Source organism: Chelonoidis abingdonii, chromosome 3, assembly GCF_003597395.2.
Source record: "Chelonoidis abingdonii isolate Lonesome George chromosome 3, CheloAbing_2.0, whole genome shotgun sequence".
NCBI classification, from domain to species: domain Eukaryota; kingdom Metazoa; phylum Chordata; order Testudines; family Testudinidae; genus Chelonoidis; species Chelonoidis abingdonii.
This window is the reverse complement of record NC_133771.1, coordinates 173180905-173198664: the sequence shown is the minus strand read 5'-3', so window position 1 is coordinate 173198664 and position 17760 is coordinate 173180905. Positions and strand designations below refer to the sequence as shown.

The 17760-nt window shown below is 41.0% G+C and overlaps 1 protein-coding gene across 5 annotated transcripts in view; it reads left to right on the top strand.

Moving 5' to 3' along the window:
• The window catches only part of RAB3GAP2 (RAB3 GTPase activating non-catalytic protein subunit 2), an 82297-nt gene that overhangs the window by 15283 nt on the left and 49254 nt on the right, over nucleotides 1-17760 (top strand). The window contains exons 1-4 of one of the 5 annotated variants that reach the window (XM_075064337.1): nucleotides 2785-2931; nucleotides 8315-8379; nucleotides 12050-12179; nucleotides 14594-14675. In XM_075064337.1, coding sequence (XP_074920438.1) covers nucleotides 2793-2931; nucleotides 8315-8379; nucleotides 12050-12179; nucleotides 14594-14675 — 416 coding nt within the window. In that variant the 5' untranslated portion in view covers nucleotides 2785-2792. Of the gene's footprint in view, nucleotides 1-2784; nucleotides 2932-8311; nucleotides 8384-12049; nucleotides 12180-14593; nucleotides 14676-17760 lie in introns of those variants that run through there. The other 4 variants (XM_075064335.1, XM_075064336.1, XM_032801342.2 and 1 more) reach the window with 4 other exon arrangements.

The window sequence follows — 17760 nt, the reverse complement described above, 5'->3', positions numbered from 1 at the left end:
GTGTTTTTCCTTCCTTATCTCTCTTCTTCTGTGGCACAATGGTGGTCACAGTGTCAGATGGAAAACATTTTACTCTTTTTTTTTTTTTTTTTTTTTTTTTTTTTTTTTTTTTTTTTATTAATTTATCCATATACTGGAAAATTCTCAAACTTGATTACAAACCAAGATCAGAAACTGACCTTTGGAAAACTGTCACTTGTGAAAGAGTGCCTGAAATAACTGTATAATCAGAATTGTGCTGATGTGCTAAAGCTGGCTGAGTCATTTTCTTTTATAGATGGTAGAGACCTTTTGAATTCTAATAAAGGTGTTCATCTGTGGGTGTGCTTTGTAGTTTAGGTTTGTCCTGGTCTAACCTGGTAAAATGCCTTTTCAGCAACGCTATTGGCAAGTTTTGTCTTTTAAAAATATTTTTAGCCTAATACCAGAATCGAAAATGCTTTGTTTTTCTGTTGCCATAGTGTGTTCTAACATGGTTTGGTTGGCAGGCCAGTGTGAAAACAGAGCTACAGCAATTGAATGCAGAACATTGCCCATTCAAACTGTTTCAGAGCCCTGCTTGACTACAGCCAAATTAAAAACTATGCCAAAACAGAGTTTAAAACTGTGTTAGGGCCAGTATAGACATGGCCTTCGTGTTAATGGAAGGTAATGATAAAAGATCCCGGAGAAAGAAAATCTTTTTATCACCAGAACGGAAGCAGCACAGATAGATAACATCAGTGTAGTTTACTACTGCTCTCTTGCAATATTCTCTCTTAACCTGAAGAACTCTTAGGGAGAGTGAATAGTCTGGTTGCTTTGCTGAGATTACAGCAATGGGTACTAATTTGATGATGATCCTCGTGTTGTGGATGTCTGTGTACTAAGAATTATATTTAGATGGTCTCACCTAGGCCAGTGGACAGCTTTTGGTAATTACTTCTGATTACTGCTCACCTTGTCAATATTTGAACTAATGACCTGAAGGTGAAAGTCTTCATATTCCTCCTTTACCAGTCACATGAGAGATTGCCTCTAGTTTTTGTTTGCACATGTGTTAATCTGAAAGCAGGGTTTTTATTTCTATTAAGTTTTGCATTTCAGTGACACTTCAATACAGCCCAGAGTCACAAAGAACTTTGTAAATACTAATTAACTCTTACAACACACCAAGATAGAAGAGAAGTATGAATGTCCCCATGTTTCAGATGGGTAAACAGAGGTAGAGAGAGTGACTTTCCAAGGTGACACTGAGTCAGTCACTGAGCTTGTTACTGAATTCAGGAGCCATAACTTCCAGGTCCCTGCTCTAACTACTAGATGGCCTCCTGCCAAACACTTTCCCATGAGAAACTCTAAAATTGTAGGTGGCAGTTTGTTTTCGGAGTTTCTTAAAGCTACCAGTCATCCTTTGTGTACATCCTCCTCCAAACTAACACCAAGAAATTAACTTTACTCCTCCTCTCTGATTTTCCTTTTTTCTACCAGAGTAGGGGGAGGGATAGCTCAGTGGTTTGAGCATTGGCCTGCTAAATCCAGGGTTGTGAGTTCAATCCTTGAGTGGGCCACTTAGAGATGTGGGGCAAAAATCAGCACTTGGTACTGCCAGTGAAGGCAGGGGGCTGGACTCAATGACCTTTCAAGATCCTTCCAGTTCTAGGAGATAGATATATCTCCAATTATTATTTTATTTTTATTATAAAATACATAAGAATGACACAGTAGGTCATACTGGTGGGGGAATGGCACTATATGTGAAAGAAAGCATAGAGTTAAATACATTAAAAAATCTGAAATGAATCAAGTTATTTATGGATAGAATTTCCATGCTTGAATAATAAGAATATATCAACAGCAATATGCTGACCAGGATGTTGATGGTGACTGTGAAATTTACCAGGAGATGAGAACAGAGGTGGGCAAACTAAGGCCCACAGGCCACATCTGGCTCATGGGACCCTCCTGCCTGGCCCCTGAGCTCCTGACTCAGGAGGCTAGCCCCTGGCCCCTCCCCCACAACCTCAGCTCACACCGGCACAGTGCTTTGGACGACGGTGTTGCAAGCTCCTGGGGCAGCGCAGCTGCAGAGCCGGGGTCTGAGCTGGTGCTCTGTGCTGCGCAGTGGCGTGGCTGGTTCCAGCCAGGTGGCGTGGTTGTAGCGCCTCCAGCCACCGGTGCTCCAGGCAGTGTGGTAAAGGGGCAGGGTGTAGGAGGGGTTGGATAGAGGACAGAGAAGTTTGAGGGGGTGGTCAGGGGATGGGGATGGGGGTGTGGATAGGGGTCGGGGTGGTAAGAGATCAGGGAACGGGGTTGAATGGGGGCAGGGATCCCCAGGGGGCAGTCAGGAGGGAGAGGGGGGATTGGATAGGGCGTCGGAGGGCAGGCAGGGGCAGGGGTTCTTGGAGGTGGTCAGGGCACAGAGAGAAGGGGTGGTTGGATGGAGCAGGGGTCCCTGAGTGGGAGTCAGGAATGAGAGGAGGGGTTGGATGGCGTGGTGGGGGGGCAGTCAGGGTTCTGGGAGTTGGATGGGGCAGGAGTCCTGGGGTGGGGGGGCCTCAAGGGACAAGAAGCAGGAGGGGTTGGATAGGGGGTAGGGCCAGGTCACGCCTAGCTGTTTGGGGCAGCACAGCCTCCCCTAACTGGCCCTCCATACAATGTTGAAACCTGATGTGGCCCTCAGGCCAGAAAGTTTGCATGCCTCTGGATTAGAGAGCGAAATAGGAAATTTTATAATAATTAATTAATTAATAAGAGATTTCAACTATCCCCATATTGACTGGGTACATTTCACTTCAGGGTGGGATGAAGAAATGAAGTTTCTTGACACCATAAATGGCTGCTTCTTGGAGCAGCTAGTCCTAGGACCCACAGTGGGAGAGACAATCCCTGTGTTCCACATAGGACTAAATCAATGTCTGGTCCAAGAGGTGAATATAGCTAAAGCACGAGGTAACAGCAACCATAATATAATTAAATTTAACATCTTTGGAGGCGGGGGAGAGATGGGACACCAAAGAAGCCTAACTCAGTAGCATTTAACTTCAGAAAGGGGAACTATGCAAAAAAAAAAAAAAAAAAAAGAGCTGGTTAAAGGGAAATTAAAAATTACAGTCACAAATGTGAAATTCCTGCAACTTGCATAGAAAATATTTAAAAACAGCATAATAGAGGCTCAAATTAAATGTATACCCCAAATTAAAAAACAGAGTATCAAAAAAGTGCCACCATGGCTAAACAACAGAGTAAAAGAAGCCATTAGAGACAAAAAAGCATCCTTTTAAAAATTGTTAGTTAAATCCTACTGAGGAAAATAGAAAGGCGCATAAACTTTGGCAAGTCAAGTGTAAAAATATAACTAAGCAGACCAAAAAAGAATTTGAAGAGCAATGAGTCAGACTAAAAAACTAACGGCAAAAATACTTTAAGTACGTGAGAAGCAGAAAGTCTGCTAAACAATCACTGCAACTGCTCAATGTGTAGGGGCAGTCAAAAAAACAAAAACAAAAAAACAGAATATTAGGAAACACTGAGAAAAGGCTAGATAACAAGACAGAAAATACCATAATCACCTTTGTCCGGCTTGTCCTCATCCATCCCTCCATGAACACAAGTCGATAAAACACCATTTCGTTTTGTTGCGTGCACATTCTTCCCATTTCTGGCCAAAGAGTTTTGTCATGGTATTTGCCTAGCACATTTTCAATCTGCCCAGAAGTCGCTTGTGATCTCTGGGGATCGAGTCACTGGTGCAGGTTGTCCACCTATTGTCTTGCCCGCAGACTAAATGACCCACCCATCTCCGCTTTGCATTGTACACTTCCTGCACTACATCGGTCACCTCTGAAGGCCTTCTGATCTCCTCATTTAGTATGTGATCACGGAGCGATACCTTACACATTCGCCTTTCCATTGCTTTCTGGGTGACAACGAATTTTCCATCTTCTGCTTTCGTTGTGGCGATGATCTAAATTCACTATGTTCCCACACCTTGAATATTGAGTGCAGTATTTACAGTACTCCTTTCCATAACACAAGAACTAGGGGTTACCCAATGAAAATAATAAGCAGCAGGTTTAAAACAAACAAAAGGAAGTACTTCTTCATATAATGCGCAGTCAACCTATGGAACTTGTTGCCAGGGAATGTTGTGAAGGCCAAAACTATAATGGGGTTCAAAAAAGAACTAGATAAGTTCATAGAGTATAGGTCCATCAGTGATGCAACCCCATGCTCTTGGTGTCCCTAGCCTCTGATTGCCAGAAACTGGGAGTGGACAACAGTGGATGGATCACTCAATACTTGCCAGTTCTGTTAATTCCCTCTGAAGTGCCTGGCATAAGCCAGTGTTGGACAGGATATGGGGCTGGATGGCCCACTGGTCTGACCTAGTGTGGCTATTCTTATGATCTGTTCCCACTGTTGGTATTTTGTTGGGGGGAACTGGTTCTGTTGAACTGGTTCTGTTTTGGAGTGGTAGGTGATAAGTAGGGGTGTGCAGTCAGTATCTGTGTGTGTGTATTTGAAGAAGATTCTCCTGGGGCATTTGGGTGACCCCTTCCATGTCTCAATCTATTTGTCTGGTGGAGTGTCCTTGTTTAGTGAAGGCAGTTCTAAGTGTGTTTAGCTGTGTAACCTGGATTTTCTCTTCAGAGCGAATTCTGTGGTACCTGAATGCCTAGCTTGGTGTATCTTGGGTGGTTGCTGATTCTGTGGAAGTGTGGTGATCCATGGTTTTTTTTTTTTGTTTTTTTTTTTAATATAATATATGTATATTTTGTTTATAATGTAGGATTCCATTGCTGAAGGTGTTTGTGGTGTCCAGGATGTTGATGTTGGTGTGGAAGTATTCTAGAGAGTTTGGTGGATGGATGATGGCTGTTGAAGTTGTGATAGAAACTTGTGCAAAACTTTAGGTAATGTGTCTTTCAGGTATATCATTGGTTTTGTGCAGCATTTTTCCAGAAATTCTTTCTTTAGGTGGCCCTTGAAAAGATGGACATATTGATATGTTATCCTAGTACCATGACTGTTCCCATGGTGTGGAACAAGCATTTGTTATTAAATGTAAGTTGCTGTGGGTGAGGATGAAATGCATGAGTTTGCTGATGTGGTTTGGATGGGTTTCCTTGCACTGAATGTATTGTAGGCATGGTGAGGGATATTTGTGTATAAGGAGGTGGCATCTATGGTGGCAAGGAATGATTTCTGGGGAAGGTTGATAATGTTTCAGAGTTTCTGGAGGAAGTCCTTAGTGTATTAAAGGAAACTGTTCCTTTGTGTGGTGAGTGGTTTGAGAATGGTTTCTATCAGTTCTGCTGTTCCTTCAGTAAGAGTGCTGTGGGCAGATATTGTGGATCTGCTCGAGTTCCCTTATTTATGTATCTTGAGAAGCATATAGAAGGTTCCTGGGGTAGAATTTTGGTGGAGGAGGTTGTAGAGTTTTTCTTGGAGTTCTTTGGGGAAGGATTTGATGATGTCCTTAAATACCTTTGTTAGTTGTGGTGTGGGGTTGTTTTTGAGTTCTTTGTAGTAGGTGGTGTCAGAGAATTGTCTGTTGGTCTTGTTGGTGTAGATATCACGATTAAGGACTAGGATAACGTCCCCTTTGTCTGCTTGTTTGATGACTATCTGGTGTTTGGATTTCAGGGAGTATAACTGTCCTCTTGGTGGTGAACAGACTGTGGGGCATATGATTGTTGATAATTTCAGTAGAATCTTTTTTTCCTGAAGCAATCAATGTAATGATCCAGTCTCCGGTTTGGTCTGCTAGGGTGTATCTTTTTTTCTTCTGATTGTTGGTGGGGATATGATAGTTATGAAAGAATTCCTTGAGGCTGATTAATAGAAGAATTCTTCTAGTTCTCCACATGTTAGTATGTTGTCAGCTTCAGTGGTAGGGCAGGAGTTCAGTCCTTTGCAGAGTAGATAAATCTGTTCTGATCAGGGACAGTCTTGATAAATTGATGATGATGGTGTGTCATGTAGTATCCATGTGGTGGGTCCTGGTGTTGTAGTTTTTCCTGGAGGTGGTGGTCTGTTGGTTGTGGAGGAGTTGTAGTTGGTTCCACTTTTTGTTTTTGTGTTGGATGGCTGTCATCAGGTTTTTTTATAGTTGTTTTGAGTTTCCCGCATGATCTCCAGGTAGGTTTCATGAGGTTTGTTTTTTGTTTGTTTGGGTCCCGTCCGTCGTGTCGCCCCCCCCCCCCAGCATGTGGGAGCATGTGATTTCTTGTTTGAAGTAGTCCCTTCTGGAGTATGTAAAGTTCAGGAGAGATGGTTTCTCAGATTTTCTGAGGTCCTTCTGCAGAGCCGTTCTGCACATTTGGAGTTGTATGAGTGGTCAGAGGGTTATAGATGGTGAATTCTCTGGGGATAGTGTTGTTTCTTGCATGTGCTTAGGCAGTGGATGTCGCTGTTCAGTATGGGTTCCTTCTTCATATTGTGAAGTTTCCATTTTAAATGGCAAAATGCGATATCTTCCATTGTTGTTTGCAGTGTTGGTCCCAGGATATGAGGGGGGAAGAAACCCTCCCACTGATTGCACATGCCTAGTTGTCACACATTACCCTACCCTGAAGCCCGTACGAGGTATCATCAAACAGTTACAACCCATACTTGATGGGGACCATATCCTGAAATAAAACTTTTCTGAACCCCCTCTTCTGGCCTTCAAAAAAGCTCCCGAGCCTTACCAAGCTCATAATCGAAAGCAAGCTCCCCCACAGACCAGCAGCTCCAGAATAACAGATTCTGCCAGAATAACAGATGCAAAACCTAGACGTATCTCTAATCTACAAAGATCAGTGCTCCCCACAACACACCTTTCAAGATCCATGAGTCCTACACATACCTATCTGAATATGTGATGTACCTTGTCCGGTTCACCAAATGCCCCAACAACATCTATGTGAATGAAAACTGACAATTGCTACACTTGGGAATGAACTCGGACAGAAAAATGATAAAAGAAAAACACACTTTCCACAGAGCGATTTCTCCATATCTGATCTCAATGCTCATCCTCTAAGGAAGCCTGCACAACACCTTCAAAAGACAAGCCTGGATACTTAAATTCATAACTCTTCTGGACATTAAAAATCATGGACTTAGCAGAGACACTGGTTTTATGGCTCATAACAAAAATTTGTAATGCGCCCTACTGGCTGCTACCCTTAATTGCCCCCTTCATTCTAAGTCAGGGGTGGCCAACCTGTGGCTCCAGAGCCACATTTGGCTTTTCAGAGATTAATATGTGGCTCCTTGCATAGGTGCTGACTCTGGGGCTGGAGCTACCAACACCAACTTGCCAATGTGCTGGAGAGTGCTCACTGCTCAACCCCCTGCTCTGCCCCAGGCTCTGCCCCTATTCCACACCTTCACCCAACGCCCCATCCCTTCCCCCGAACGTGCTGTACCCTCCCGCCTATCCCCCAGAGCCTTCTGTGCATACAAAACAGCTGATTATGGCAGGTGGGAGGCATGGAGTGGGGGGAGAGGCTGAGGGCTGGAGGGTGGGGAGCTGATGGAGGGGCTGCTGACATATTACTGTGGCTCTTCGACAATGTACATTGGTAAATTCTGGATCCTTCTCAGGCTCAGGATGGCCACCCCTGTTCTAAGTAGTCTCCTACAGCATACATGAACCCTTTATGTTTAACAATATATCTTACCTTATATTTACCTGGGACATTCTGGTTACCTTCTCCAGATCTGAGGAAGAGCTCTGTGTAGCTCGAAAACTTGTCCTTTCCACCAACAGAAGTGGGTCCAATAAAAAATATTACCACTTGTCATTTTTGTCAGCTTCAGATTGCTTTACAGACGTTAGCAAATTAATCTTCACAATACGTTGGTGGTATTCCTCATAAGGAACCTGTGGAAACTGAGAAGATACGAAGTTGTGTATTATTTGTATTGCCATTGCACCAAGAGACCCCATTGTGGGACTGATTTCCCCATTGTGCTAGGCACTATACCAGGTTGAGTTACTTGCTCAGAATTATAGGTGGAATGAGTCTGAACTGGGATTCTCTGATGTTCTCTGATGTTCTCTGCTCCCAATCCTGTGCTTAACCACATCTATGTCTTGTTTTTAGAAATAATACTTAGAAAGTATTAAAAATCAAGATAAATACCACTTCCATGAAAAATACAGCATGCTCCATCTTACATTTCAAGATGCATGTGTTGATTGCCTTAATTCTTAGCTGTACCGAGCAGTTATAGGTCTGATATTAACTGTGATACATAGGGGGGAAAACAACCTTCATAATTAATTAGTTCCGTGTCTATGCTGTAGTTTCATGATTTTTAATCTTTTTGTTTGAAGTAGATAAATCACCAAACTGGGAAGATGATGGCTGGGGAGCCTGGGATGAAGCAGAAACACAAGAACCTGTAAGTCTATATGTATCCACTTTTATCACTAAGACTTGTCTTCTCTCAAAGAATCTTTTCTGTTGCTTTAATTTGTTGAGTAGCTTTCATGTGGCCAAGACGGCACTCTACTAGTGACACTGTAAATGCTGCTATTTGTGTGTCCATAATTTTCTGTGAAGAAAAACCAGAGACCAAGTCTCAGAGCCTGGGTCAGTTGACCTTCCCCACTCGCTGAGTTTCAGAGCCTGGGCTCCAGCCCAAGCACAAATGTCTACACTGCTATTTTTCACCTCGCAGCCCAAACACCACGAGCAGTCAGTTGACCAACCCCTGTGTCATGCAGCTGTGGCCAGGGAGCGGCACTATCTAGGGGCAAAAGAGAGAGAGAATACTTTCCAGAGGGTGTGTCTGTTTTTCTAAAGAGAGAGGGAAGGAAAACAGGAAACAGCCCCCAACCCTAAAATTATAATTTTCTTCTTCTGTTGTCCAGGGCTTGAATTAGAAAAATTTTATAGAGTTAAAAATAGCCTTAACCACACTAATTGTCTTTGGCTTTCTGTACAAAGGGTTTATTTTACACATGATAAGCTTTCCCTGTCATTCTTTGTTCTAAGAGGAAGAATTAGTCAAAGTTCTTTCTTGGGTGTATTAAAATGTTTTGTGACCTTATTGCAAGGGCTTGAAAAATGACTGCAACTTGCTACTGTTTAGTCATTCTGATAAGCTTGTGTGTGGGTGAGAGAGAGAGAAAGTAGAACACCGGGATGGATAGTAGTTTTGGCCCTAATTCTGCAACTAACTACCGGCAGCTCTTTATTGAAATTGATGACTCTTTGTAGCTGGACCGCTGCATGTGTCTGCAGTGTAAGTTGCAGGATCTTATTCTGTAGTTCTGGAAATTGATGTCTTACTGGAGCAATGAATCTGGTTCTCTTGTCTCATCAAGGACAAGGCTAATCAGGTTGATGATGGGCAGCAAAGGGAGAAACCTCTTTCCTCCTCATAAATTTCTTTTGTTCCACATTCCTCCTCGGTATAGACAAGTTTTAAAGGGCTTGCATGGTGTGCGTATACAATACAGATCAAACAGGTAATCGATGGTTGTGTCCATATTTTGTCTAAATATACAGAATAAGTGAAGTCATTCATATTTGTCAGCCTGTCCACTGTCTTTCCCTAAATTGTAGAGGAATTTACTAGCACTATTACACTATATGGGGACATATGCAATGACACTGATACATGGAAGCTTCAGATGATTGACATTTTACAACTGGCTAGGTGCAGAGGCTAGCCATCAATAGGATGTATAAATTATGGCAGTGTACCATCTGCTGGACTGACAAAGAAAAAAGAGAGACGAAAAAACTCCTACTGGAGTTGAGATCATAGGGCTTTAGTGTGAAAAGTTGCATGGCAGTCACGGCTGTAGAATTAAATTACTTTTCTTCTAATATGCCTATTCACCATTTACACAATACATGGATTTTGTAAATTTTCTCCATTCTTGTTGTCATTTAACAAAACTACCAATCTTCTGGTCACTGTATTTGAGGATATCTGCTTTTTTTCCCTGAAAATTTTGAAACAATGCTGTTTTCTACAGGTTACATTAGAAAGTAATAAACACACAAATGTATTCTGGGAGAGCTGAACATCCTAGGTAGAGGTAAATACAGTGTGTGTGATTTAAAAGAAATCGAACAAGTCTTAACACCTAAAGACTGATATTAGAAAAATTGGGGGGAAATGTGAGGTCTCGTTCTAGACTGATTTTAATTTTACTGGGCTGGCTAACTTGGGGCGAGGGGGAACCTTTTCAAACACATGTAAAACTTGATGCAGTCAAAAGCATATGTTTCAGCTGCTCAAAAGTATATGAATGAGTACTGTTACAGTGTGTGCACTATTTTTAACACTGATTTTTTGGCAGATGAGCAGTTTGTATGTGGCTTTTTTCATAGCTGTATATAGCTATTTGAATTCCATCCCTTTGTTCTTCTCAATCACTTCCTTCCCAGCAGTTCCAAAAATATTATGTAGAAACAGTAACTGATTATAAACTTAAGGTTGGTAAAACAGCATATTTGTCTACAGGAGTCCTAGGTCAGAGACAGCTCAGTGGTTTCAACATTGGCCTGTTAAACTCAGGGTTGTAAATTCAGTCCTTGAGGGGGACATTTAGGGATCTGGGGCAAAAATCTGTCTGGGGATTGGTCATGCTTTGAGTAGGGGGTTGGACTAGATGATCTCCTGAGGTCCCTTTCAACCCTGATATTTTATGACTCACTTTGAAGTAGAGACTGGGGGAACAGAGTGTATATTTGACCTATTCTGCTTCTGTAAGGCAGGATGCAGAAGGAATTCATGGAAGTCAGTAATAAAATTTGTATTGTAACTGGAGGATCATATGCTTAATTTCTTCTGTAGGTCAAGCTCAATGCACATACTGAAGGCTCCCTGTATTCCTTTGTTTGCCCCACCCAACTCCTTGTGTTCCATCCTCCCAACACCACCTATTTCAGGGGCTTCTTGCAACCCCTCCCGCACCCTCTCTCATGCTAGGGACTCTGTATGCCATCATTCTTCCCTGATGCAATAGGCTCTGTGTATGCCCCCATTCTCTCTTCCCGTGCCTGGGCTGCTGTGTGCTCCCCTTTCTCCCTACCATTCTTATTTTCTTTATCTTTTATGGTGTCAACATTTTAAAATTGTATTGAGAGTGTGGGCACAGCTAAAATCCCTCCCCTCTTGATAACTTTGACAAAAACAAAACAATTTGTATCTAAATTTTCCACAGAAAATTTTGACTTGCAGCAGAAATTCGAAAACTTAAAGTTGTCCAGAAACCAAAGACATTTGTTTTGGGGGCATTTGGTTTTTCAATTAAAAAAAAAAAAAATCAAAATCTTCCTCGAAAGCACACACTTTTTATGGAAAACTTTGTTTAGTTGAAAATCTAGTTTTCTGTTAAAAAGAGGTTGGATGGAAATTTTTTGACTAGGCCTAATTCCCAGTTCTTACTGCCATTCCTGTGTGAAGTAGCACTGCATAACTACGTTTTTTAATTTTTTGCAGGGTTGTGGTTTGGGAGTTGTTCTTCACCTGTAACATTTCTGTGTACATGTGGGGAACACTTTTCGGTGTTTCTCACATTTTGAGTTTGGTTTCTGAAGGCCCATAGTCTGTAAAGGCACAGGGAGAGCAGGATTGTTGAGTGGCAGTAACCTGAATTCAGTGCTTTGTAAGCAAATATATTTTTCAAACAGTGGTGTTACCTTGGGGAACAACCTTGAGGAAACTCCTTTCATGTTGAAAACTGACCACTTTGTCCTCTGTTCTCTCTCAACTGGTTCCTAATCCATGATAGTGCTTTAACTCTCATCCCATGTCTGTTAAGTTCCGTAATTACCTTTGGTGAGAGACAAGGCTTTGAGAATCCAAATAGCCAACTAATTCTCCTTTATATGCTGTTTTGTTAAAATGTTAAAAGAATTACTCTAAAGTAGATAAATCTGACTTGCACTGCTCTGCAAATTTATACCAGAGTTGAACTGGTGGTTGGGCATTGAGCATTAGACTAGTTCAGAGAGAGGGCAAGCAAGGCATATGTGTGGTTTTAAAAACAAACAAACCAACCAACACCTTTGAAAATCATTGCCTACACTAACTAAAGCTTTGCACACAGGAAGAAGAAGAAGAAGAATCCACTTGCAAGACACAGACAAGTTACTGGCTTCAAGACTGTGTGTTATCCTTATCACCAGCAAATGATCTGATGGTAATAGCTCGTGAGCAGAAAGCTGTCTTTTTAGTGCGTAAGTATGTAATGCACATTTTTTTACTTATGGCCCAGTACTACAATTAGTGAACAATTGCAGTTCTCATCATAAAACTTCATTTTCAGGGATTTCAGTATGGTGGGCTATTTTATGTAATATATGTGATGTATTAACTAGGCACAAGCAGATAAGGCAAATCTGAAGTTTCAGCCTTCTTAGGTTTTTTGTATTTTTGTAGGTCTCAGTCATTTTAACAGGCATAATTTGATAATGTATATACCATAACTAGCTTGTTATCTCTAGTTTTGCTTCAGATGTTACAATTAATTATGCTTTCTGGACAAAATTTCTGGGCTGTATTAATTTTATGTTAAATTTGTTTTTTATGTTAGTATTAATTTTTATGTTTTCTTGTGTTAAAGCTTTTTCTCTGGGAAAAATTAAGCTAAACTGACCTGAACTCTTGGTGTTGTTTTAAAGACTTCTTGCTTTGCTTTTTGCTTAAAAACTATATCCATACAGCAGAATGTGTGTCATTGTCAGTATGTTGGGATAATAACTTGTAAAGAAATGCTGCAGAAACTGAGATTTCTGAAACTGGAATGATTGCATTTTTTTTAAAGCCATCAGCCCATATTCATTGTTCCCTGCAGAATCATGCATATCAAAAACTGATTAGCTACTGATTTCACATAGTTAATGGAAGGACAGTGTAAGCGTGTGGGACTCACCCCTGCGGCACCTCCTGCTGGTTGGTCTCTGGTAATTAGCTCATCCAGCCTCTGGAGCGCTCTCTGCAGGCCAGTGCCCTGCTGCTGCTTGGCCCCCGTGTCCCTCCCAGACCTGGTGCCCCGTTATCTGGGGTGCTGCCCCTTGGCAGTAACCCCTTTCTCTCAGGGTCTCCCCTCCCTGGGGAATCCCCACCCGTGGTCTAACCTCGCCTTAGTATAAGGCTACTGCCAGTCATTGTCTAGCCCCCACGCCCTGGGGCAGACTGCAGTATCAGCCTACTCATCATCAGCAAGGTTGGATTTGGGCCTGCTGCCTTTGCCTATCCCTGGGCTGTCCTCTGCAACCCCCAGTACCCATTTGCCTTCTGGTGGGCCTCAGCCTGGGGCTTTCCAGGCTGGAGCTCCCCAGCTCCTCTACCTTTCCCCAGCCCTGCTCTATTCAGGTACTCTGTTCAGGTCCCTGCAGCCAGGTCCTTCCCTCTCAGAAGGTAGAGGGCGTCTCTCCGTGCTTCTGCCCCACTGCCCTCTTATAAGGGCCAGCTGGGCCCTGACTGCACTGGCTAGAGCTGTGGCTGCTTTTCCCATCAGCCCAGCTTTACTCTGCCACAGCCCCTCTCCAAGGCTGCTTTAAGCCCTTCCAGGCAGGAGCGGGTGACCACCACACTACAGACAGAAATGCACAATGCCTGTAAGAACACCTTCCAGCTAACTGAAGTTTAACAGTGCTCCTACTGGTTCTTGAATAAGGAAGTTATCCTTCAGCTCACCTGATGAATAGATAGCAGCTGCCTCTGAATCATTGAGTGGTAATTGTTCTAGTTTGTCAGTTTTTAGGTGGCATATAAATAGCACACGATGTACTGTATTGTAACAAGTGCTGTGATTTTTACTCCTGGCTAACTCTATTTGGAAAGTATCCTGTTAGTCTGGATCTGTGAAAAGCAACAGAGTCTCCTGTGGCACTTTATAGACTAACAGAAGCATTGGAATATAAGCTTTCGTTGGTGAATACACACTTGATCAGACTCCTGCTTTCTATTTGGAAAATGTTTCTACTTGTAGAAACAATCTAATGTTAGAAAATAATGAAGTCTTTTGTGATTTCCATTGTTACTATGAAGTGACTAAAGGAATTATGAAAATCAAATGTTTAGAATTAGTGTAGCTTTGTCTACTTTCCTTTGTGTTAACTCAGACTCTGGGGTTCTAATTTCAGGATGGATAACCATATCAGGTAATAGTAATTTGTACTTTCATTGCACCTTTCATCGGAGGAGCTCACTGTTTGAAGTAAGCCTTACAGCCCCAGTGAAATAGTGATGCATCTGACGAAGTGGGTATTCACCCGCGAAAGCTCATGCTCCAAAACCTCTGTTAGTCTATAAGGTGCCACGGGATTCTCTGCTGTTTTTCCAGTGAAATAGGTTGATGTTTTCATTTTTTAAAATATAAATTAGTCAGTTGAGCATGGAGAGGAGTTACATGATGTGCACAATGTCTCACTATATTGCAGAAGTGAGAAAAGAATCCATGAGTTGTGTTTCCCAGTCCCCTTTTCAGATCAGTAGAACATTCTCCCTTCCTGTGCTGAGAGGTTTTTTAAACTGGTTACTGACCTAAATGTGTTATATTGAGGAATATTAGGAATAGAACTGTTGATTTTGTAAAATAACCTTTTAACATCTTATTCTTTATGGACAATGCCTTTTTTAATATCAGCAAAATGGAAATATAGTGACAAGGGAAAGGAGGAAATGCAATATGCTGTTGGTTGGAGTGGCTCTCTGAATGTTGAAGAAGGGTAGGTATTGAATTCTTATATTTAATCAGATAAACTAACTTTTTAAACTATTACTAGTTAGTACTTTGCTCTTTTTATCTTAAATGTACTTTGTGAATAGTTTGGAGAGAGGAAACTGACAAAATGATTTTAATTGCTGTTGATTGTTTATACATTCCAACTGTAAGAATTCTGTGCTGGAGTAAGTTACATGGCTAAAGATAGTGCCCGAATGCAAAAGCCACTACTTGTTGTTGGGAGTGAGATTCCTGAGTGTGATTATATGCAAATTAGTGGGTGTGCATATAATTATAATAAAAACAATTGTTCACAGATCTGGACTGTCACGAAACTGTTGTAATTCCTTAACCTAGCAAGAAAATAAAACTGAACATCTACTGAGTAGAACTGAATTTTTCTTCGGGGTGTGGGATAAACTTTCTTATCCTGATGTGCTGGGGCTGTAGACCGAAGTGGTCTGTAAGGATCCCCTCCCCATCGTCATACCATCACACCAATACTTAAAACACTCCAAGTCACAGGCACAGAGCATCACTCATATGATGCAAAGCCCTTCTTGCCCCAAGACGCTGTGGACGTGTCGCATTTGTTGCCCTGCCAATTATGATCTCGAAGGTCCATGGTAAGTGTCCTGAGTGCCTAAGCTACTTTTGAAAATGAGATTTGGGCTCCTAAATTACTTTGGTGCTTTTGAAAATTCTACTTCTAACTTTTGGCTCTGACTTCCATATATATCTTGGCTTTGGTTTCAATTAGTCATCCTAACCAAACTAGCGTAGAGAATACAGAATTTCTTCATGCTTTCTCTTCTGCTGCCAAGAAATATTTCGGTTTCCCCCTTTCCTCACATAGCTCAGGTATTTTAGTAAACCATCTGAGGTTTACCTTCTCGAGTTGCTATTTCTCCCTCAATGCTCTTTCTAACGCCTGCATCTGTGTGTTACAGTAAGAGTATGTGCAGTAATGTGGTTAAACAGGAAGCTGGAGATGTTGATTTTTATCAACCCAAGTGAAATTTTGGGTAGCAAGCACGAACCTTATTTAAAAACTTGCTACTGCCATATATCTGAGCTGAGTTATCTTTAATAAATATCACAACACGCATCTGGCTTTTCTTTGTTTCCTTCTCACTATTCAAATAACATGGCCTATTTCACAGAGGCTGTTCCTTTTTACATTAGTAGAATCCCTTTCAGTATGTTCGAGTCCCTGGAGGGAGGTATTTCTTTAGATGAGATGTGATCACTACCTTTACTGTTCTAGTTAAGGGTTTGTAGGTGTTTCAAATAGGAGAGACTTCAAATTCTGTAGCAGTGCAATCTAGCTGTCTTATTGTAGCTACACATAGTGCTTAAAGACTGACTGCTCCCCTTCCTTCCCCCCAATATTTTCCTCAACTGGGAATACTCTCTGGTCACTAAGCTTTGCTTTTATATATGTGGTTTCACTCAATTCCTTACTCTTATAAGATTTAATTAATTTGCAACTAATGTCAAACTTGTATTTAGAATATCTTCAGCTTTTTTTAATTGCTAGCCTTAGTCACTTTTTCTTGTTCTTTTGGGAATAGAGCTGACGTGTTATGCCTGCAGAAACTGTTGTTTCCGATGGCATTGACACTTCAAATGTCATTGGAAATGTCACCTAGGGCTGATATGCTATCTATTTCATAGAACCTTTTCACTTGTACTAAATGTTTTCATAATAAATTTAAAACTTTATCTAATGGTGGAAATAAAATCTGTGTCTGTATATTGGAAAATGAGTAACCAAAGTGTATTTCTTGCCATCTCTGATTTCTGTTTGTCTCAAGGAAACCTTGACTGTTGTCTGCTTTCTCCTGCCCAAATTGTGTGCATGTCTTGGAAAACTCTCTTCTATTTGTGATGCTCATTATTCTTATACAGTAAATGCTTGCTAATTACACTGACTGGGGAGACCCATTGCAGCCTAAGGAAAGTTTGCAAATTACTAAATTAACAAACACGATGAAAACTAAGAGTTCTGCATCAGAGTGTACTTTCTTCATTTGTTTTTGACAATAGTAGTTTAGTTTTAATAATTTGATTCTACTTAGTATATTATTAAAAGTACCCTAGTAATTTTGCAAACACAATGAAGCCTTTGCCTCTCTAGAGCACTGTACTGTCTTTGCTAAGGAGTGAGGTGAAACCCAGTGGCTCTTTGTCAGATGGGTCAGGCCTATGATGATCAAGTCGAAAATTAGCAAGGTTCTCCTGTATTTCCCTTTCATTTAACCCGTATCAACTTTAGCAGCAGAAATCATATATGTTTCTATAACTGTATATTTCTCTTGAGTATTTTTTTACTTATTACATCATTATTCTTTATAGAGCATTTCATTTTTCTTTAAAATGGGAAATGTGGTATATGAGCACAGCAACTTGCTATTTTATTCTGCACTATTTTTTCCGATAAAGTCAATTACTTTTCAAAACCTGTTTTGTATATCCTCAATCTGTTTTTTTCAAAAGTCTGTTTATTCTTCTTCAGAACCCTTGTCATAGCACTCTCACTCATTTTAGATACAATCATGTAATTTATGGATCCTAAATCCAGATATGCTCCTGATACTGTTGCTTACTATGAAAACTGTGTAAAACAGTTCTGTGCCACTTCCTCAACTGTGACAGTTAAGATCCTAGCTCTCATTTGACTCTAAAATCTTTCTGATCCTTAACCTGTTTTTTAGTGGTTAGTTGAAAACTAAAGCATGTCCCTGGCTTCAATTTTCAGACAACAGCGTCAGATTTCTCATTTGTTGTTCATGCTTATTTGAGCCTTGGTAGATAGATTTCCTGTATTCTGCTCTTAATGGGTTGGTCTAGCTTTTCTGCAGTGTACGTCATTGTTACCTTGACTGCAAAGTGACTTGTTAGTCTTTGCCTTTTAGTAGTGATGTACAGAAAGCATTTACTGCATTTGTTTATAGCCTCTTTTTTTTTTTCTTTCAAATTTCAAACCTTTTGCCTTTTTTTGCTATTGCTCTCGTCTATTATAAAGTGTAACTCATTTTCAAACATCTAAAACAGTTTCTGTTGATATTTCTGTTCCTGTAACATTT